We start from the raw sequence: 22916 nt of genomic DNA, 5'->3' as shown, positions 1-22916 counted from the left end.
TGCAGCAAGACAGTTCTGACTTATTTGTGGCCTTTTAGGATCTTGTTAGAATTTGACTGTAGTCAAGCTGTGGTGGAGCTGGCTGTACTGTCTGACACCAAATTAGTGACACTGAAAAACTTTGCTGGAACACTGAACTCAAACCCTCCTTGCTGCAGCAAGAGAGAAAATGTTTCTTATTTTTTCATAACTAATTCCTTGAACTCCAACAGCAAGTTGGCAGAGTGGCACTTAGGAACCTGCTTAGCTGTGCTGGGCTATGCCAGCCAGAGGGTCCAGGTTGGTGTTGCTGGCTGAACTTCCAAAGCAGCCCAAGGGAACTAAATGCCAAATCCCCCCGGGATTTCATTCTCTTTGCAGTCTGTGTTAGAGTAAATAAAAGTGAGAGGTAGTTGGGTCTCTAAGCGCCCTTGGCTCCCTTGAGAATCCTGATTCCCCAGGACTTGAGCACATGGAGGTGATGTTAACTTTCCTGTTTTGTTCTTCTGGTAGGAAAAAACTTGTTGTGTGCACAAGGATCTTTGGACTTGGGTGTTGTTGGTGTGGGATTTAACAAGTTTTTAGGCCTTGGGTTATTGAATGAATGCAGTTACAATGGCATTATAATCCATGAGAGAAGCTTTTATTTTTGTTCTCATGAATCAGCTTTTTCATTTATGTAACTTTCTATGGTTTCTGGAGCAAGTTGTGGTCTTGTTTTGGGAAGTGCAGACTTTGTCCTTTGTTCCAGCTATATTTCTGGCTTGTGTTCCAAAATCTGGTCTGTGGGGTGGTACGTTATGCCAGGCTAAAGCCCAGTTGCAGACAGCTCACATGTGCTGCCAGACGTGATGTAACCTCCAGGTTAAATTGCAAAACCCTTTTGGTAGCCTGGATTTTCCCCCAGCCTCCCTCTTGAGTGGTGGTCACTTTGCATCCTCTCACCTTTTCTTGCTTTTAAAAGGCATCTTCCAAAGCCACATGTGAGCAGCAGGAATGTGGTTGTTGCTCTCAGTGGGAACTGGAGCCAGCTCCTGCTCCAGCAGGAGTTTCCTCCTGTCCCAGGTCTTGGGCTGGTGATTCTGACACAGCCCAGGGTCGGTGCGTGCCTGGTGGTAAAAACCATTTCCAAATAAACCAATTTTAAGCTGTTGGGGTCTAACCACATCAAACCAGCGCTGCTGTGCAGGATTCATGTGGATATTGCCATGGGCTTTCCCAAAGGACCCTGCAGGGAGAGAGTCAGGACATATGGAGTCCATCTGGACACTGCTGAATTTCTGGAAGATGAAAAAAAAGAGCAGCACAAGTCCAGCGTGAACTTTTCCAGCCTCCTGTGTTTGATTCAGGTCCCGTAAGTTCATGGTGGTTTTGCTGTGTTTGTCCTCAGTCTCATTCCCTCCAGACCAGAATCCATCGGGAGAGGCAACGATGGCACCACTCGTGTAATGCTCTGCTTAAAATAACCAGAACAAAGAAGTGCTTTGAGTTCTGAGATGATAATTACCCAGACCTAAAAATAAGCAGACATTCTACCAGGCAGGGAGAAATAAAAGTGAGACAGGAATTGCTGGGAGACACCTGGCAAAGCTCTGATCAAGCCAGGTCATTGCTGGAGTTGGCTGCAGGTTTCCCACCCTCTGACCACATTTACAGTGGCACCACCAGAGCTGGCATATTGGATTTTTAAGCTAATATGGGGCGGGGGGGGGAAATGGCTTATTCATACAAATAAAACCAACAAAACCACTCTAGACAAAAAAATATCTTCTGGACTATTAGAGTGAAAGCAAGGAACATTGTGACGGAGGGCAGGACTGAGGCTGCTCGGAAGGGAGCCCTGCTGCCATGTGCTGGGGTGGGGAATGAGCTTAGGGGGCCGACAGGAATCTGTGACATTTAAATCCATGGCTGAGCTGCTGGGCTGTTTAACTCCTACAAATTAGGTTGTAGTGGGAGGAGAAATTCTAAGCATTTTGCAGCTCATTTGCAAGGATGAGCTTCTGCATTAGGGATCTGGGTGAGGAAGGCAAGGTCATTTGAGAAATTAAGTGAGACAGATAAAAACCAAACCAAAACCCCCAATAGTTTTTACTCTAATTCCAAAAAGTGGCAGTGGATTGTGGCAGTGTGGCCCCAGCTCAGTCCACAGGTCACCCTGTGACAAGTCAGTTTGCCATGGCAGCACTTGGCATTGCTCATGCTGCCCATTCCTCCCAGGAAAATCACTTCCTGGGGGTTTCCACCTTGCTGCTGCTGGCTGCCAGTGGAGTTTGCTCTAAATTTTTGGACTGCACTTTTCCCATTCACTGCTTACATTTCAGCTTGTCCATCTTCAGGAGACTCTGAATCTTCTGGAGAACTGATAGCTACAAGTCTGGCCACAACCAGTAGCATAACCTGGAGTTTGGAGTTCACCTTCCTGCACAAAGCAGCTGCTTCTGAGATTTAAAGATTTGCTCCCACTAAGGAAGAAGCAGCATCTTTAAAATCATCATTGGCATACAATACAACTGCTTTAAAGCTATAGTTGCTTTTGATTATCTGGAACCCCAAAGGCTGGAATGGAATTGGAAATGGCAAAATAATTCCCCTTTTAAATGTGTTGTTGTCTTGAAACTGAATTGAGAAATATGTAAGATCAAATGTAAGATCTGCTCTAAGGTGTTGCTTTTCTGTTGTCCTGGTGCTGGATCCCAGCTGTGAGGCTGGGAGAGGCAGCTCAGGACACACCTACAGCAAGAGTTGGAGAAAATCACAGAATTGTGGAATTGTTGTGGTTGAAAAGATCTTTGAGATCATCGAGTTCAACCATAAAGCCAGCCCCAAGTTCATCACTAAATCATGTCCTCAAGTGCCACATCCATACTTTTTTTGAACACTTCCAGGGAATGGTGATTCCACCACTTCTCTGGGCAGCCTATTCTAATGCTTCATAACCATTTCCATGAAAAACTTTCTCCTGATTCCTAATCTAAACCTTCCCTGGTGCAACATGAGGCCATTTCTTTTGTCCTGATGTTATAACTGATGATATAATGATGGCTGGGAATATCATAAGAAATCCCTTTATAATTCTTTTAAATCCTCACAATAAAGTATGAGCCATTTAATCCCATCATTGGGAAAGAAATTAATAAAATCTATGTTTTTCCCCTGCATGGAGTTTGGGACACAGGAGCCACAGAAGTGGTGGAGAAGCCCCGTGCCAAGGGCCAGGATGGCAGAGCCGCAGTCAGCAAGTTTGCTGTTGGATCACAGCAGCAGCACTCAGACTGTAAACTTGAGCTCCAGTGGTCCATAAATAGATTTCCAAATCATGTCTATTGTCCAACCAGGGATTTATTTATAAACTGAAAAAATAACAAGACTGAAAAAAACCAACCCAAACCCCTTCTTGGCCAGCAGGGTGGACTGGACTGTGCTCTGTGTGTGCACCAAATGAGATAGACCCTCCTGTGAAGTTCAGTTCCAAAGAGTGTTTAAAATTAGTGTTTCCCTGCAGTGGGGTGGTGCTGGGAGAGGTTGGCTTTTGAACAGCCAGCACAGTCCTGGCTGGAGCTGAGGCTGGAATGCTGCCTGCTCACTGGACCAAGGTTCTGCAGCATCATCCCTACCTCCTTTCTGCTTATTATCTTTTAGCTGAGTTATTTTTTTAATTTTTTTTCAATGATCAGAGATTTGGAAGAGAATCTAAAATGTTGCAGCATTTTCTAGAAAGTTTATTCCCACTTTGGGGTTAAAATTTTATTTTTGATGGATTGATTTGTTGGCAAACATCACCTGTTTGTACTCTTGGCAGCTTTGATGAGGTTTCTCTTGTGTTACTGACATCACTGATGGGAGTTAGATTAAGAACAGTAAATTGAATTTCTGATGTGTACTCAAGTGAGGAGTGATACTTGTTCACAATTCTACACTCATTTTTATAATGTTATTTTGTGCCCATGCTCTGTTGAAAGCTTAATGTTTTGTGATTGGCTTGTAACTGGAAGAGAAGGGAATCTTGATACCCAGTGGATTTTGTAGCACAAGATCACAGTGTGTGGTGAGACTTTAACCACCAATAACTTGCCATAAAGCTGTTTCTGTTCTGGAACCAGACCCTGAAATCCAAAACAAAGAGAAAATAGATTTATTTCATTAAATGTTCCTTTCAGTATTATCTTGGGAACATCAGTAAAATATCTCCACTCACCTTAGGAATTGTTTTTCTCCCAAGTGAGTGTTGAGGTAGGATGTGTTTCTGTTTCTGGGGTTGGGTGCAGCCAGGCTGTTCTGAGGGCAGCTTTGTTCCCAGGCAGGGCAGTGGGGACTCCAGAGGATGCAGCCTTTCCTCCCTGCAGTCCTGGCTTCACCTGCTCCCACCCCTTCTCCTTCCATGCCTCTGTCTGCATCCCACAGAGATTTTCCCCTGATCTCTATCCATCCATTTTGCTCATTGCCTCCACTCCTGCCCCCAGCCTCTTCCTTCCTTACAGCTGTGTGTCCCTCCCTATCTTTCATTTCTCTGTCCTGTGCTCTTGTGTCTCCCTAAGGCTCCTGTCCCACCAGTGCTGCTCCGGAGCCTCAGGCCCTGCTGGGCTCCCCAGCTCCTGCGCTGACTCCGGGCACGTTCCCGGCTCTCCTGCTGCTCTCGGCCCTGCACAATGTGTCAGGAGCACTCGGAATAAACAAGGATTTTCATGTTTGCCAACTGCACTGAGCTGCCCTTCACGGGCCAGAATGGCTTCAGACATGACAGTTGTTTATGCAGGCTGAGGTGCGGGGTCTGGGAAGGCGCTGGCTGCTCTCCACGCCTGCCCAGGCAGCTGGGGGAGGTTTTGTGGGAAGCGAGTGCTGCGTGTTGACAGGCGCATCCTGAAGAAAGGCTCCTCGCTCCTTCCCAAACATGGGCAGCAGGAACCATCTTCCAGCTCTGTCCCGAGGAGAACGTGTGCCCTTTCAAGTAAGACAAAACACCCTGAAGCAGCAGCAGACGTCTCTTGCTCTATTTTCAGCCCTTCCCTCCCAGTGCTATTCCACTGCCTGAGATTAATGGAAGTTTTCTAAATAAAATCCCATAAAATAATAGGAACTGGCAGCTCGGTGTCCCTGCTGCCCAGCAGTTGGTGCCCTGTTTCTCTGGAGCATTTACTGCTCTTGTGTAAGTGCTCATCAATGTGGCCGGAGGATTTGTCTGAGGAGCTGGGAGAAAACATTGCTGCTTAATCGCCCATCTTTTTCTGTCTGACCAGAAAACAAGGGTTCCAGACTAATATTCCTCATGCATCAACACCACCCTTGCTTTTCTGTAGAATTCTCTAGAGAATTACCTCCCTTGACTACAGACAGCCTGAGAGCAACAGAGACCAAACTTCATGCTTGCCTTACAATGGTGCCTTTTATAGCAGAAAAAAATATATTTCCAGCTTTGCCAGCTCTTCAAAAACAAGCAGAGAGGATTGTGATCACCCTTTGGAGTCAAAGTCAACAGTTTGGGATGTGGTTGTGCCTCCTGGAGCTGAAAAAAACCAGCCCAGAGACTTTGAGATGCTGGGAGGGTGTGAGGATGTATGTGTGGCTAAAACAGTCAAGATGATTAGAAAGAAGATGAAGTGACTTCTCAGGGGATCAAAATGCTGATTCCTGTCCAACTCAGAGCTCTTGTTTTACATGGCAGAGTGTACAGGTTAATGGTAGAGTGGAAAACTCTACCATTAAAAAAAGCTTGGTTAAAGTTTGGTTTTCTCTAAGTCCTTAATAACTCTGGGGCATCTCAAAATGTTTTCACTAAGCAATGGATTTTGGACAAATTAAGGACCTGAGAGTAATAAAAGCTATTTGGATCTGAAATTTAGAGATTGTAGGAAATGGTTAATGAAACATGTGAGTGGTTCAAGGAAAAAAAATTACATTTACTACTGGGTCATACTGACCAAAGAGTTTACAGTTCCAAAGACCTTTCCCTTATTTTAGCCGTACAGAACAGTTCATTAAAGGAGTGCTCCCTTTTTTTCCTCTCTGAGCTGTAGAGCACAACAGAGAAAAGCTTCCCCTGCTCCTCCTGCTGCTGTTGGAGGCAGGCAAGGAAACCTCTGAGTCTGCTGAGAATGTTTTTATACAGCCTGTACACAAATTGTTTCCTCGGGGCGGTATTAACTCCTCCAGTTTGATTTATTTTTAGCCATGATGGAAATTAGCAATATCCTTGTGTTTCAGGGTGCTCGCACAGCGAGTCCAGCAGCTCCTGTGCTGACGTGGTCGGAGGAATTACACTGGCTTCTCAGCAGGCAGCTTCCCTGCTGGAGCTGGGAGCACATTTCCCTCTGTCGGGAGAGCAGGATCGGCCCCTCTGAGCTGCCCTGAGCTGGATGCGCCCCTCCCGAGCTCCGCTTGAACCTGCCATGGATAGAGCAGCTCCAGACCGAGTGCCTGAAGATTCCCTTTTGGATGTGCCGGGCTCTGTTCCCCAGCCCGCATCCTTCAGGGCAGCGCTCTCCATCACACTCCCTGCTGCTCCTGGCGCTCCCGGGGCAGCCGGGTGCCCGTGGCTGTGGGGCTGTGCGAGCCGGGGCCCGGCCGGGTGCCCGTGGCTGTGGGGCCGTGCGAGCCGGGGCCCGGCCGGGTGCCCGTGGCTGTGGGGCTGTGCGAGCCGGGGCACGGGCTCCATATTTGGCTCCCGGCTGGCTGTCGCTGACCCCGGCAGCTCCGGGTTTGCCTGTGGCCGTATATGGAGCGGCTGCTCCGGGAGCTGCGGCTGACCTGAGTTAGCACCAGCAACATCTGTGTGAAACGCTGCTCCTGCGGCACCCAGCTCATATGGGTAAAGCCAGACCCTGGACTGGCTTTGCAGTGAAGGGGGTAATTTGAAGAAAACAAATTTCCCATTAAACTCCATTTTTTTATTGTTTGCTAGGATGTGCATGGTTATAATCTCCTTTGTGGTGGTAAAGTCATGAAGAGGGAGAGCAGAGCGTAAGCAGAATATCTCTGTGTCAATAAGTCAGTAATTCACAATGACAAGAATAAAAACCTCCTTCCCTGTGCAGAGCCAGCACTGTGCTTGCCACACAGATCCTGCTTTTCCCTTGGATGCTGTGTGAGCGTACAAGGACGGGTGGCATCAGGTTGGGACCTCACCCAGCTTCCCTGACAGAGGTTATGATGGGTGTGTGGGGTCACAGCTCTCCAGAGACTGTGCCTGCCCTGCAGACACCCAGGACACAACAGGAGAGGGGTTTCTGTGCAAAGAAGTGTGAACAAAAAATGCTTGGTGAGGTCTCTTTTGTCACCGAAGTGGACAAAAGCCTAGACTCTGAAGGGACGGGGAGGTTCCAAGGGCACAAGGAAGCAGTTTGTACCTCAAATGTGCCTCCAGCAAACTCCACTGCACCTGAAAAAACAATGTTCCCCTGAGTTAACTGTAAAATCTGGCCAGCACAAGGGCCCTGCTCACACTTCTGCTTCTGGGTGGGCACCTTTAAGGTAGACATCACTTACATTTGTGTAGGGACAACATCTTTAAGCTTCAGCCTGTTCAGTTTTGTAGGAGCCAAGTCAAGGCTCAGCTCTGACTCTTCAGAAGATACTTTTTGGTTCTAAGAATTTTCTTAACACTGTCAACCTGATTTTCACCCCCTGGTTTCTGCATCGAACCTCAGAGCAGCATCAAAAATTATTTCACTGATTTTGTTTACCTTATCTCCCTCCCTCCTTCTTTTGTGACAGATTAAAAAGCAGCAGCAAGATGTGTTAGGCTTCTTAGAAGCCAACAAAATTGAATTTGAGGAGAAGGACATCGCAGCTAACGAGGAGAACCGGAAATGGATGCGGGAGAACGTCCCCGAGGACAGTCGGCCAGCGAGCGGGAACCCCCTGCCCCCCCGGCTCTTCAACGACAGCCGCTACCTCGGGGTGAGGGCTGCTGCAGCCTCCTGTGCCCCTCCAGCCTCCTGTGCCCATCCCCTCACCTCCAGCCTCCTGTGCTCATCCCCTCACCTCCAGCCTCCTGTGCCCATCCCCTTACCTCCAGCTCTCCTCTGCCCATCCCCTCACCTCCAGCCTCCTCTGCCCATCCCCTCACCTCCAGCCTCCTCTGCTCATCCCACTCCTCTTCCTCACTGCCGCTGCCTGCGCTTCACTGCAGTGAGCAGCAAGGCAGGGCTTGCCCAGCTGCAGGTGCCCAAACTGGGAAGGCTGTAGGAGGTGTTAGACATTTCCCCCCATCTTGGGCGTTAGTAATAATTGATTCTTGAGTTTTCCAGTCACACCATAGGAAAGATTAAAATGTAGACCTCTTGATTTGGATCCTACCTTGCAGTATATACTTCATTTTATTTTCCTGTGGGTTTTTTCCCATTTTATGGCTCTGAAAGTTGCCAGGTTTTTTTAATCCTCATTTTCCCCATGATTGTGAGCTAACACCTCAAAGTAATCTGGCCCTTTTACACCAAGCTTATGTTCTGTAGCAAGTTCAGAGATCTGTTCTGCCCGTGTGGGATTTGCCAGTAGGTGTAAATCCCAGATCATATGAATTGATGTCTGCCATGATCATAAATCAGTTTTCTGATCCTTCTTGGGATGAGCTCTGTGTGCTGCTTGCAGAAGGAAGGCTGCTATGGTTCACTAACTCCAGTGCCTTGGACAGATTTAAAACTTGTGTTGCAAACAAAAATCCTACTGTAATTATTTTAATGCTTGATCAAAAGTAAGTTGCCCCGCAGTACTTGTACTCAGCAGACCATGCTTGAATGATTATTAGATTAACGGTTAGTTTTATTTTTAAAACTTAGTATCTTCTGAACAGAGTTCAATGTGCATTCCTCTGATCCTTTTGAAGTCTGTTTCTGACCTGCACAGTCTGTAAGTCAAGACCTGCCAGTTCTGGACCTTTGTGAGACAAATCTGTGCCTACTGAAAGAAATTATTCTCAATGTGCCAAGAATTTTTCTTGCTTGTAATAGAAGCAGAACTTGAAATAATATCCACAGTGCCACTTGGCTCTCAAAATTTTACTGACTGGTTGTGACATGGAAAAAGGTTGGTTTGGAGTGACAGACATAAGGATCTGTAGTTATTTAACCAGTAGACTGGTTACAAGATTCTTGCTATGGGTTTATTTCATCCTCAAAATTTTGGTTAATGTCATGCTGAACTTTTGAAATTCGGTCATTTTGTGTTTCTGGATTCAAGTTGCTACAGTTCAGCTTTCAGGAAGGTAAAAGTTAATTCTGTGCCCAGAATTTGAATCTATTTCTGTCTTTATCTGATGCCTCTCAAGCATGAAGTTCCCTGTTTGTTCCATCTGATGCAGCACAACTGGCAGAGCAAAGAGCAAATTGGCCTTCCTGGCCTGTGCACAGCAAAGAGGCTGGAAGTGGAGATGCTGTGTGGGCTGGCATGAGCCCTGCTCCTCAGGCCCAGGAATTCCTGTCCTGGGAGATGCTGCAGAGCAGGCTCATGGCCTGTGCACCAGCAAGATAAACAATCCCTTTGTTATCAAGCAGCCCCAGTCCTGTCAACAGAAGGGCTTCAGGGAGGATTTACTGTAATCACACACGTTTTTATCAAACCAGCACACGAATGCTGCATGTGCAAATGGAGCAATAATTTGATATCCCTGAAGTCCAGGCAGCTGGAATCTTCTGGTCCCTGTACTTTGTTCTGTTCTAGCTGCAGCAGCCTCTCCTTAGAGCTGCCCCCTCAGCTGCTGTTCCTTAGGCTTTTGCCTCCCAGACACACAGGAATCCAGAGCACTGTGCCCTAAACAGCTCTCCCTGACTCCAGCCTGAGACCGAGCTGCTGCCTGCCTTGGGCTCCCCAGCCAGGACTCCTGCATCCAAACATTGCCCAGGAAAGCTGGAGGAGGCTGGTAAAGTTACAGTCAGTTAAAAATGGAGAGCAGGAAAGTCACTGGACTGATCCCTGCTGAGTTCAGAAGTCAGAATGAGGGAATTGTGTGGTAACTTGGACAACAGTGAGCTTGCACAAAACTTCTGGGTTCCTTTAATTGGGGTTTGGCAATTGAACCTTTTTATTTATTTATTTATTTATTACCTTAATTTTCCAGGGAAGTGGCTGTGTGTGTTTAGGGCATTTGTAGCGCACTGTGAGTGAACAGTGCCACCCCACTGCCTTCACTTGCACAGACTAATCCTTAGTGGGAAATGTGATGGGAAAGGTGCACTCTCAGTGTAAAAGTTCCAGTTGAACTTCTGACAGATTTAAGAGCTGGAGTCACAGTTGCACAATTGTCATCCCTATGAGGAATCAGCAATGACATCTGGGAACATTAGGGTTTCTGATGACAAGGTCCAGGCTCAGCTTTCTCCTTTTGGGGGGATGTCCACACCAGACCAGTGACAACACCTGCCTTGTGTGGAGTCTGTCCCTTTGGGAGAGGCTGGAGCAGCTCACAGGAACATCTTGCTGGGCCACAGAATGAATTCCCAGCTTGTCCCTTTCCAGCCTGACCAGTTTGTGTGCTGTTAGTGCTAATGCCACGTACCTGAGCTGCTGCTGGATTTTGCATTTGGCCACCGGAAGCAGTTTGCTTGGTGTGGGTTGGGTGACACCCTAAACTGAGTTGAGATTATTTCTGACAGTTCATTCCTCTGTCTTTTATTCCCTCTCCCTCCTGCCACGGTGAAGGACTACGATGCTTTCTTTGAGGCGCGGGAGAACAACGCCGTGTACGCGTTCCTGGGCTTGACTGCACCCCCTGGGTCAAAGGTGGGTGAGCACCTCCTCACAGGGACCCTGTGGCTTTCACCTCCTCCTCTGCTCAGAATAGGATCTGGTACATGTGCTGTCATTGCCCCCATCAATTTCCCTGGGACATACTCAGTCTCCAGAGGCTCTCAGGCTTCAGTTTCAAAAGAATAGTTAATATTTGCTCTGAAGAATGCATAAGAAACCTAGATGAAAAAAATTATCCCAAAATCAAAGAATGTTTTCAATTCAGTAAAAAAAAAAAAAATTCATGTGAAATTTTGATGATATTTTTCTACTAGAAAATCCCTTGAAACCAGAGCCACTGTTTCTGAAATAACATGGTCTTGCTTCAGAGTAATTTTTTCCTCTGGCTTGTTATCCAAAGCTTATTTTCCTTTGCCAATTACAAACTAGGCTACTGCTTTGTGGATGCAGTGGGCTGGAATTCTCCTTTTGATTTTGATAGGCTAAGACAAGCCTGCTTTATACGTTTCACTTGACAGCAGCAGGATCCTCCAGGTCACTTCCAGCTTTCCTGTTCCAGTGGATTAACACGCCGCTCCCTTTCAGCTTTACTCATGTACGAGTTGAAGGTCGTGCTGTGCACATCACTAAGAGACCTAATTTTAAAGGTGGATGGTGACCCATGAGCAGTGAGCACTGCAGGTTGTGGGGCAGACTGAAGCAGTTTTGGGAGCCAGATTTCCAGCAGTAGCTCCACTGGGAATGGTGTGATGAGGAAAAACTGCCTCGTGCACAGCTGCCCAGAGCAGAGCCTGGGATATGCACCCCAGCATTACCCACTGCTGGCATCACATCAGCTGCACACAGAACCACAGTCCTGGTGAAGTTCCTTGGAACATCTGCACTTCACTGCTCAGCAGAGTGTGCAGGATGGAGCCAAGGAACCAGGAAGCAATCCTGAGACTGTGGGATGCAGGGAAGCTCGTGCCTTTCCCCTGGGAAGTGCAGTGGTACCAGAGAGCAGCTGCTGCCATAACAAATCAGGTCACCTGTCTCAGTGACGTTGGGAACGTCGCTGGTTTCCAGACCTGCTGGCTGGCAGGAGCAAGCCAGCATGGCTGGCAGGAGCTCTGCTTCTGTCCTGAGGGATGCTCCAATTCTGTCCTCACCTAAGGAAAAGGTGAATTTTAAACAGAAGGGATAGAACACGATAGAACACAGCTGTACCCTGCTGAATTTCCATGTTGTGTTGAGCTGATGATGGTAAATAATCTTTGCAGCAGTGACCTTGTACCCCCTGCATCCTGCTCTGGGGCTGACTTTGGGAATCCCTCCCACAATTAGGATGTCCAGTCAAGTCAGTTGCAGGCTGCTGAGGAGGGTACACAGATTTGTAGGTGCTGAAATTGATGTTCCCAAGCTGTGTGCAGCTTGGTTATAATGCTATAGGGGATGACATGGCAACTGCAGAAAACGTCAGGAGGCTGGGAGCAGCCTTGGCAGGAAACCTCCATTCAATGCCATCAGGAGAGATTTGGGAAGTTATTTGACTCTGAACACAAAGGTTTGATATTAATGCTAAACAGGACTGGCTCAGAAGTGAGCATGGTAAATTCAAGTAACTATTTTCTGAGCCCTGGTGGTTTGTTTGTCCTTTGGATCTAAAAACTCTGGAAAAGGCTGGCCTTTAGTTTTTCTTAAACATCTCTACTTCAAGCAATATGGGTGGATTTTAAAGGGAAAGGGTTTTGTGAGTTAAAAGCTATGTTTAGTTATTTATTTATTGTGGATTTAAGGACTGAGAGGATGCTCAGTGAGGGGCCTTGAGGGAGAAATAAGGAAAAGTATGAAAGAGGGACAGTGTCAAGCCTGGAAAACTGAGCCTCTCCCAGATAACTTGGAGGCCTACGCCCAAGGAAATGGAGTTTGACCTCCAAGAAAAATAGGTTAGCAGGTTATTTGTACCAACCTTCCTGGGCGTGAGGGGAATACCAGGAATCCTCTCCAGCTTTCCAGTGCCTGTTCCGAAGAAATGTACTTTGTATTGAAAAAAATACCAACCAACCAGTGAGCTGTCACCATTGCAGTGCCCTGGGCAGGTTAAGGGAGTTGTTACAAAGCTGAGAGAACCTTCTCGTCTTTCTTACCATTCAAAGAACCACTTGTCTTGTAGAGAATATCAAACACACTGGTTTTTTCCAGGCTTTGTAGCTCTTTTTGATCTTCCTTTCGTTGCTCACCTGCCTTTTGTGCTGTAGATGGCCGCGCGAGGCCGGTGGGTGCACGGTGACATCCGAGCCCTGGTGACATCCCAGGCCTGCTCTCTGACCCGTGACAGGCCAGAGAGCAGAGCACGGGCCAGGAGCTCCAAGCCAGGCTCTTCCCACGCCCTGAGTTCAAAGGCAGGATGAGGGCAGTTAGCCAGGACAACCAGAGTGAGCCACCGCGTCCAAGATGTGGAGATATGTGTGGGACTTCCTGCCCTGCAGGCTGGGGTCACCCACTGTGTCTCCTCCTAAAAAATCATACAGACTTCTTGGAAATTCCCCTCTTAGTCCTTTCTTCTCATGTGTTTTGTTTGTTTAGCAGTGCTGGGTCATGGTAACAATGATATTGAATCTGTTATCTTGAGTATTTCTGTGCAGTCACAAAAGCAAATGGCTCCAACACATCTTGGCAGATGTTGAACTTTGTCCTTTCAAGTAAACCAGGCTGTCCCCGCTGAGGTGCTGCACTGAGGGCACTGGGAATTCATTTCTCATTCATATCCTTGTAGGTCATGGTGCTGCTAGCAGGTAATTAAATTAATCTGCAGTCAAAAGTACACTCGGAGAAACCAAAAGGAAATTCCTTTTGCATTTCTTCTCTTGTCATTCTGTTCCCATTTGTGATCACCTTACAAAGGCTGAAAGAAGACTGAAAAATGCAGGTTATTGTTTTATAGTGTTCCTTTGGAAACATACTGAGAAACTGCTAACATGTAATTCTTCTTTGCTGTTTCAGGAAGCTGAAGCACTGGCCAAGCAGCAAGCATGAATTTCAACTGCCTTAAATGTCTGTAAAGGGAATTTCCACAGCTTTTTATAAAATAGTCCAACTGTCTCTGCTTCAAGAAATGTAGATGTGATTTCTAACATTTGATTGGTGCTTGCAGCATTCACTGTCCATAACACAAATTGAACACAGGATGGAAACGGGAATTTCAGGGTAGGGAGCGGGAGTGGGTTCTGATGGAAGCCGAAGCAATCAGACATGAATGAGTTACATTTAGTTTAAACTGTCCTGGCAATTCATCCATTTCGTGTAAACCTAAAGAAACTATTTTAGTACTAAAAATGCAGATGGGTTTTACCTAGAGATCCAACTATTTAAACTATGGAAAACAGCATCTAAAACCTCGTCAGATACTAATTTAGTGCCTGAGTTGCCTCAAAAATGTTACTGAGTTACACAGTAAATTCTCAGTGTCTTTCCTGGTTTCAGATGAAGTTGTAGGTGGTACTGTGTAGTTTAACCATTGTAGTCACTTTGGGAAGTTGTGTTTGTCTTCTGTAAAATGGATATTTAAGGTTTGTATTGTTACACAGTTGTACAGGTGATAAAACCCCCAACAAACCCCATGTACTTCTCATTTAAGTGATCTGTGTGGGCTCTTTGGACAAAAAGGGCAATGGACACAGGTCCCTCACAGCTGCCTAAGCACGAGCAATGACACATCTGGGGCAAGATTCAATGTTGCAAACAAGCCAAAACAGCCAGAAATGGCCTTTCCTTACCTGTGTAAGGGTGAAAGCCTTTAATGTATTTCTCTACAAAAATACCAGTTCACACTGCTTAGAGCATTAAACATCTCACTGCATGTTCAAGTAGCCGTTAGGTTCATATAGAATTTTTTCAAATGAGGAAATAAATGTTTGAATAGCAAAAGTTACTGTAATTAAGCAAGACTTCTTTTTTTTTTTTATGGTTTAAAAACTTAATTTCCATTCTTATTGCCATATCATAAATCTATTACAGGAATTGCAAATCTCTCAGTGTCTTGTGTGGGTGAATTTACCACGTGCAATATTAACCTGTGTGTTCTCCCAGTGCTCGTGAGGGAGCCTGTAATTCCTGGCCATGTTTTAATTCCTGATTTATCATTTTGGGAGCCTGGGAAGCAGTTGGAAGCTTGTGCTTACAAAAGCAGCACATCACAAGGCAGAGGGATGGATGGATGCTGCCTTACCTTAAAGATTAACACACACAAAACTGTGCTTTTTTATTAACACCTTTTGTCAGGAATTACTGCAGTTCTGTGAAATTTAAGATCTTTTGGGGATGGAAGTTTGGTTATGTTTTAAATCCAGCATCAGATTTTTGTTGTTCACTATGATTTCATCTTTCTGAACGAGGTTGTTTTTCTTTCTTAATATTGGCCAAATCTTTCTCTGTGTCTAAATTCCTGCTCAAGTTTTTGGGAACTGTGGAATACTAAGTGAAGCGTGGTGAGGAAAGTGGGATTTGACACACAAGTCTGTACCCACACCAGTTTGCTGTGCTTCCTGTGCAAGTTTGGTGAATTACAGCCATTATTTTGGAGAAGCTGTAATTAAAAGTAGCTGCCAAATTCTGTCAGTTCAGTGACCCAAAACATTCTGAAACGAGGTCAATCCCTGTCTCAACGGTCAAGAAAATTGCCAAGTTTAAGAAAGCAAAGTCACTGCCCTCGTGTGTCCCCCCCTTGCCATATGGGAGCATTCAAAGTGTATCAGCATTCCTAAGGCAGCTCTGGTGAGCCAGGCTGAATTATTCCTTTGTCTGGGGAACAAGGCACCAACACAAACTGAAAATACCCAAAATCTCTTTGTTGTGTGTGTAAAACTTGAGTTTTTTGATGCAGATCTCTTGCATGACTTTAGGAGTGCCAGGAATCTGTTACCTCTGTGCTGGTTTTCTGTTTCCATGGGTGCAAAAACTGAATTTGTTCTTTTTTATTCTCATTTTTTTCCTATGTAGAAAGCAGGCATTGAGGATTTAACCTGTATGTTAACCATTCCTGTATCATTCCAATAAAGTTGGTTTAGAACACTTTTTCACTCCATGACTTGTTTGCATGTTTTGTTCACAGATTGAAGTTTGAACCTGAAAGAAGTGAAATTTTCAGATGAAAATACTGCTTTTTAAAAGTTCAGGATTTCTACAAGGTGAACATCAGGGATCTGCTGCTGCAGGTGAAGTCTGCTGGCTTGGATCTCTCACCTGCTGCAGCTAATGGGATTGAATTACTAAATGGATTTAATTTAGGGATACACCTACTCAAAACAGTGTGTCAAGGTTTGGGTTATTTCCCTTGTTATCCTGCTTTCCCACTGCTTCCCCAGGGCAGGGACAGGTCGGAAGTGGCTGGGACACAGCAGCTGCTCCCACACTCAGAGCTCACCCAGCCCTCCCCTGCTCATTAACAAACTGTAATTAATTAGCTTTATGCTGCTCCCAGCAGGGAGCTGTGCTGTTTTATGTTTGTGTTGCCACAGGGCAGTGCAGGATAAATTTTAAACTAAAACTTCACTCACACCTTCCCTGTTTGCCAGGTAGACCAGCAGGTACCTCCTTCGTGCTTCACGTGCTGAAGTTCTGCACCACCTGCAAGATCTGCAGAGTTACAAAAATCACATTCTCTGCCTCTGACCTGCCCAAACTCCAGACTTCAGTTCACATCCTCTGGAGGAAACCAACAACCTGATCCTTTTCAGAGTCCCTTGTGTATCCACTCCACTCGTGCCACTCAGAGAAATTGCCGCTTTCCTTCTTATGAAAAATCCTAAAAACCCAGTTGTTATTCATTAATGTAACGTTCAATGAAAATAGTTTCCCAAAATCTTTAAAAACCAAGCTACACATGTGCATGCAACGTGTGACAACTTTCCCTGCAGCAGATTGCTCAGATCCCAACCCCACGGCACAAATAAATCATTCCCAAATAATTACCATTTACTGAGCTTCCTGCAGAAATATTCTGTGATTTACCCATATTCTGGGGTCTTGGTAGAATGTTTTAGATTGAAAAGTTCATTATGACAGTTTTGAAGTTTATTATTAAAATTTTTGGGCTGCATTGGTAAACTGGCAGAAATGAAAGAATTTTAAAAGTTTAGGTGACGAAGTAGAAATTGCTGGATTAGTACAGGGAAGCACAATAGTGAGTACTGAGTATGCAAAATACATATATTTAGTGGAAAATATATGTATATATATTTTGTATATATACAAATAAATAATTTGTATATATACAAATAAATATATGTAAATATATTTAGTACAAAATATATGTGTTCTATTCATGAAGTATCAGACTTGGCCCTGCATATCTTGTAACATGAATATACAGTAATTAATTATGTATATTATATATATTTTTTATAAATATTTATACACATACACAATATAGTAATATATAATTCTTATATGCTGTAAATCCTTGTAGTAATTCCTTCTCTTAAAGGTTGGCTTATTGAAGATATCAGCAGGAACTTGGCCATTTCTTAATTTTCTCACTATTTCAAAATCCTTACTCAAAGGAAACCAGCACCTTGTCAATCCAATGTCATCAGCACTATAATTCTCATGTGCCCTCAGTTCTTTCCGGAACCCTTTCTCAGCGCGCAGAGAAGGTTATTTTGATTTACACGAAGCGAAGTGGATAAAATACACGTTTTCTAGCCCAAATCCCGCCCGCCCCGCTGTGAGGGACCGCAATGGCGCCCGGGTCCGCAGCGCCGCCGCCGCGAGCCGTTGCTGCGGCAACCAGCGGCCACTCAGCAGCCGAGGCGGGTCCGTCCCGCCTTTCTATTGGGTGATACATCTGTCAGTCATCACTAAACCCCGCCCCTCACCTACTTAAGCCGCGCCGTCGGAGGGTGCGGTGTCCTTGTGTGTGAGGGGTTCCTCTGAGGTGGGGGTGATATTGGAGTGGAATTCCTGTGGAATGGGAAATAAAGAGCCCCCAGCAGCTGTGCTTAGGAGAAAAACCCCAACATAAAACCTTTCAAACCGTCAATATCTGTGTCATGTTTATGTGCATGCAAAGTACACAGCCTGTGCTGTAAGAAGGGACTTTGTTACATGCAGCCATAGTTCATATAATATCATTCAGTGTGGTAGAATTTATTTTGTCCATACACGAATGATACTAGAAGAGTAATTTTTTATTCTTTTCAGTACATATTCAGCTGTAAATTTTGACATCCTTGCTGTTTATTCTAACTGCAATCTGTGCTCAGCTTCTGAACTAACTTTGGTTCTATCTCGGTCTGACTTTATTTTTGTAAATAAAAGGGAATGTCTTTTTGGTGAGCTCTAACTGAGAGAATACATTGATTTCCTTGGATATTGACGCATTTACCACCTGAATCCCAGACTGGTTTGGGTTGGAAGGGATGGTAAAGCTCATCTCATTCCACCCCCACCACGGGCAGGGATGCGTTCCGTAGGTCAGGCTGCTGGGTATGAAATGGAAGCTGATTTGCTTTTAATCACTCCACACAAATTACCTGACTTGATTTCTTCCTCTCTGTTAACACTTTTGTGTCTTGTTGAAACAGCTGCACAAAAATTCCAGCTGCAGCTGGCACTAATTGCGAGTTTGGAGAGCTTTAAAGCTACTTGGAATTTGATCCACGCTGGTTCCTGCCCCCACAGGCTGTGGGCAGTGACTCTGCTGGAGTCCCAGCCACACCTTCTGTGCAGAAATTGCTCATGTAACACGATTAAAAATCGGGTAATTTTGAACAGCTTTTAAATATTAAGTGTGTTTTATATAAATTTGGTGGTAGTAAAAATAGGTTTCATTTTGCCTCCATAAAAACCTGAAGTTTTTCATGAAATACAGGAGAAAAGGAGGGAAGAGAGATAATTTTACAGACTTCATTGAACGTGTATGGCCAGAATTACTCCAAACCTAATTTCTAAGGCACAGCGTGATTTCCCACTGACAGGGGGCAGGGTTAGATTGGATATTAGAAATAAATTCTTCCCTGTGAGGGCGGGCAGGCCCTGGCACAGGGTGCCCAGAGAAGCTGTGGCTGCCCCTGGATCCCTGGAAGTGTCCAAGGCCAGGCTGGACAGGGCTTGGAGCAGCCTGGGATGGTGGAAGGTGTCCCTGTCCATGGCTTGGATGATAATTTGTGTCTTGCTCCTGTCATTAAACAGTGTCTTTTTAGACTCTTTCGTCTTGTACTTAGATGAGATTCAGCTTCTGCTTCATTGGGGTTTTTAAATTCTGAGAAAAAGGAAATTTAGAGAAGTCACCGACAGAAAACTCTTCAGACTGTCTGTGGGCTGGATCCTGTGCTGAGGGGAGGGCTCAGTGCACAAGCTTGGCTTCAGCTTGGAGAGGACACCTAAAACCACCATGGGAGCACCTGGGACGTGCCAGAGGTAATTTTTTAACCCCTAAAGACCAGGCTTGGTCAATGAGCAACACGATTGTGCAGAGCCGTCCCTTGGCTGCTGCCTTCGGGTTGGCACATTGTCCTGTTTGCACGTCACAGACACAGGGTATTTCATCAAAATCCGGGTGGAAGGAAGTTGCCAACTTCCTCCCCATCAGCGGCACATCACCAGACTCTAAATTTAGCTGCATGTTTCCAAAGGGGAAGTGGTGTGAGTCCACGAGTCAGCTGAGCTCCTGCCAGTGGAAGTGCTGCTGGAATTCGGTTCTGATTTCGCTCTTCCCGGCTCAGCCCTGACCCTCTGCTCCTTCCCCGCGCCCCACTCTGGCTGTCAGCAGCTCCTCAGCATCACACCGCGGTCAGAAACATCTCAATTCATGTTCAAACATCCTCTTTTAGACGTAGCCCTCTCTTTGTGTTCAAAAACCGCGCCCTCTCCCAGCAGGATCACTTCTGTTTTACGAGTTAGAAATGCTGGGGAATTGCATCATGAGTGCGTCAGGCTTTTTCTGCACAGACAGCAGCGAGGGAAGGCTGTGGAACCATCTGCCCCCTCCCAGCAGCTCTACAGGACAGCTCTGGGCTCAGGGAAATCCGCCTCGGACCTGACTGGGCTTGGTGAGTTGGGCTTTTTGTGCCTTTTTCTTTTCCTTGTGCTTTGTTCCAGAACACAGGAACCACTTATTTGATTTGGAGGAGACCAGTTTTTCCAAGATTACCATGTTTTAGCTCTTCATGAGCACTTTCAAAGCAATAACCAAAATTTATCAGCAGGTAAAGAGCTGGGTACCCTGAGGTCCTACAGACAGGGTAAGGACCTGGTTACCCATGCCCTACAAGGCACAGAGCATTCCAAATTCCATGGATCTTTAGCAAGACTTAGACTGCCAATTCTTCTTTCTTTGGAAATTGGTTTATCAAGTCCCTTAAGTGCTTTAGAAAGTGCTGCCCTGCTTTTTGCATATGTAAATGACTCTGTAGATAACCAGGTCTGCTGCCTTTCCTGCCTGCTTTGGACTGAAATTCCAGTGTTCCTTTCAGCTTCTGTGTCACAAAAATAAAGAACCCCACAAAAATAAAAAAAACCCCAAACAGTTGTGCTGTGCCAGTGTGTAAATTCTGGGGGAAAGGTGAAAATTTCCATGTCACAAATAACTGAAGTTTTAGAATATCTCCTGGAAGGAGCACTGAGATTGAAAAGTGAACCAGTGTAGTGAGGAATTTCAAATATACGAGGGTGTAGGGGCACGGTGAAAAGTGTTGAGCCACAAGGACACTTTGGGTCTGTGGATACTTCAATTATGCAGAGATTTACAGGATATTTGAAGAACTGAATGATTTTCTTATGTTTGTTTCCCATTCTTGCATAAGAGCAGTGGTTCAGTCTTAATGTGAAGATTCCCATTGATTTTAAGAGTAGGTAAATTGGAAAGGGATGATAAGGAATCATTAAGTGTAGTAAATTGAGACACTTATCTTTTCACTATTATTCCTGTTGGGGAAGGCAAATTATTTATATCTTTTAAGTTCATCATTAAGAGGGACTCTAAACACATTTAATCTGCATTTTGAATACAGTTTTGTTATATTTGCAGAACTCTCAGTTTCTTTTGAAGCTCCTTGGCACCTCATGGGAGTGCTCAAGTCAGAAATGCCTCTAAATATGAATATATTCTTTATTTCCTTTCTATGTCACGTCTTTAGCTCTTGGAAATGGTTGTCTTGTAATGGAAAACATTGATTAATTACTGATGGTATTGATACAGACAAGTAAAATGATTTTGCTGATTTTTACAGCTTATAAAGCACAATCTGTCTCAAGTAGCCACGATGTGGAAGAGACCTGGGAGCAGAAGGGATGTTACAGATGAAGCAGCTGATTGAAACCCTTCCTGTATCTTCAGAATGATTTTTGTGGACATGGTAAAGAGGAAAAGCATGCAGTTTAATGTTTGCTAAAAATAAGTGCTTGAGAGGGAAAGAAAAAATCACTATTTTTGTGAGAAATGCACTGTTCATTAGTAATAACAACAATAATAACAGTAATAATAATATAATTATTCTATAATAGTTGTTAAATAGTAGTTGCTGTTGTATTGTGCCTGTCTTTCTGTCCCAGGGCTCCATGGAACTCTGGTGATCCCTGCTGCTCACACTTGTCACCATGCTGGCAGAAGGCATCCTAATGAGGCTCATCTATAGAGAAAGCTGTCATCAAGATAAGCCTCGCAAATCCCCTGCATCCCAAAAGGCTAAAGAGGGAATCTGGAGACAGAAACTTGTAGACATCCCAAAAATTAAAGGCTTTGCTGAGGGATGTGAGAAGCGGGAGGAGCTCTCTGCCAGAAGCAGCAAAGTGGAAGCCGGGAGCAGCCCCCGATGGGGATCCATGGAAAAGGAGCCTGGGAAGGATCAGGAAATGCTGCTTAAAGGAGCTGCATCCCTAGCTGTACATATCCCCAAGAGAGGAGGGAGCCTAGACCAGGTGGATTTGTACAGATCCTGGCCATGCAACAGCATTTACCAGAACTACCCTGACCTGCAGATCGGGGGGGACCGTGTGGGGGGCCACACGTGTGACTCGGGCTGTGTCCTGGACCACGTGTGTGATGAGCTCCCCGACGGCCCCGTCCTGCTCTCCGTTGATATTCCCCTGGGTCAGTCCCCTCTCTGTGAGCATCCCAAAAAGCCCAGTGGGATGTCCCTGCCTGGAGATGAAGCTGGAGAAAGGAGCCTCCTGCTCAGTGAGGAGCCCCTGTCCAACTCCACGCTCAACAAGTACATGGAAGCCAAAGTGGCTGAGCTCTACAAACAGTTTTTTGAAGAAAGCCTGGCCAGGTGTGGTTCCATAACGAACCTCCTGACTTGCAGCTGGATAAGGAACAGCCTGGACCAGATAAGTGTTCAGATCTCCCAGGAGCAGAACATAGAAACCTCCAAAGCCAGAGGAGCCCTCTTGCACTCGTTGGCTTTGTTCAGCTCCCGCAACGCTCCCAACAGGAACAGCTCCGAGTTCAGCACCCCAAACCTCCAAATCTCCAACACAGGGGTTGCAAAATGGAGCTGCAGGATGGAATTCACATCCTGACTGAGCTGCTGAGCTCAGGAGAGGGATGGGATTCAGGTATGAATGATGCACTCCAAGGATTAGGTTGGGAAATGGAAGCATTTGCACACTACACTTGTTCTGATTAATATTTTAAGTGTTAAACCCCTTTGGTAGCAGGGCAAATAAAGGTCACTGTTTTCTGTTTTCTAATGGAGAATTTGAAATTAATTTCTCTCCAAAATACTGGTTAATCATGTTTTTATAATATATGTAGAATCATAGAACTGTTGAAGTTGGAAATGACCACTAAGATCAAGTCCAACCATCAACCCAGCACCACTAAATCATGTCCCCAAGTGCCACATCCACACATAAAAGCATTAATTTTCTGCAAAATCAGCAAGCAAAGATGACTGCAGCATTCCTGAAAAAAAAAAAGTGCAAGATTCCTGCATCTTCATTTGGAAATTTAAATGCAGATTTTCATATGGAAATACTGCTGTTTAGCACTCAAACACATTTTCTCCCTTTGCTCTTGCTTCTCAGCAAATATTTCAGCTGGAAATTATTCATTATGTCACCACTGTAAAATGATAGATGAATTGGACTGTTACCTGCTCTGCAGAAGTTTTTTTTCTATTAAAGTTTTTTGTTGGTGTTTTTGCTTGTGGTTGGTTTTGTTGGTTTTTTTTTTTTTTTTTTTTTTTTTTTTTTTTTTTTTTTTTTTTTTTTGTTTTTTTTTTTTTTTTTTTTTTTTTGGTTTTTATTTTTTTATTTTGTTTTGTTTTGTTTTAATC

The 22916-nt window shown here is 45.1% G+C and overlaps 2 protein-coding genes across 2 annotated transcripts in view; both read left to right on the top strand.

The window, feature by feature from the left end:
• The window catches only part of SH3BGRL (SH3 domain binding glutamate rich protein like), a 29955-nt gene extending 14239 nt beyond the window's left edge, over positions 1-15716 (top strand). Inside the window, exons 2-4 of the mRNA XM_041485342.1 lie at positions 7690-7875; positions 10612-10692; positions 13642-15716. Of these exons, the coding sequence (XP_041341276.1) occupies positions 7690-7875; positions 10612-10692; positions 13642-13674 (300 nt within the window). The 3' untranslated portion in view covers positions 13675-15716. The remainder of the gene's footprint in view (positions 1-7689; positions 7876-10611; positions 10693-13641) is intronic.
• A 3878-nt stretch (positions 15717-19594) lies between these two features.
• On the top strand, positions 19595-22670 carry LOC121363160 (TLR adapter interacting with SLC15A4 on the lysosome-like). The gene is made up of 3 exons (XM_041485285.1): positions 19595-19688; positions 20868-20993; positions 21190-22670. The coding sequence occupies exon 3, from the start codon at positions 21235-21237 to the stop codon at positions 22156-22158; it is 924 nt and encodes a 307-aa protein (XP_041341219.1). The 5' UTR covers positions 19595-19688; positions 20868-20993; positions 21190-21234; the 3' UTR covers positions 22159-22670.
• The last annotated feature ends 246 nt before the right edge of the window (positions 22671-22916 follow it).

This window comes from Pyrgilauda ruficollis, unplaced genomic scaffold (genome assembly GCF_017590135.1).
Source record: "Pyrgilauda ruficollis isolate IOZ18807 unplaced genomic scaffold, ASM1759013v1 scaffold7, whole genome shotgun sequence".
NCBI lineage: Eukaryota > Metazoa > Chordata > Aves > Passeriformes > Passeridae > Pyrgilauda > Pyrgilauda ruficollis.
This window is presented reverse-complemented; position numbering and strand designations above follow the sequence as displayed.

Excerpts from the sequence above, each read along its gene's own strand:
- LOC121363160 (XM_041485285.1), top strand. The coding sequence starts at position 21,235 with ATGCTGGCAGAAGGCATCCTAATGAGGCTCATCTATAGAGAAAGCTGT.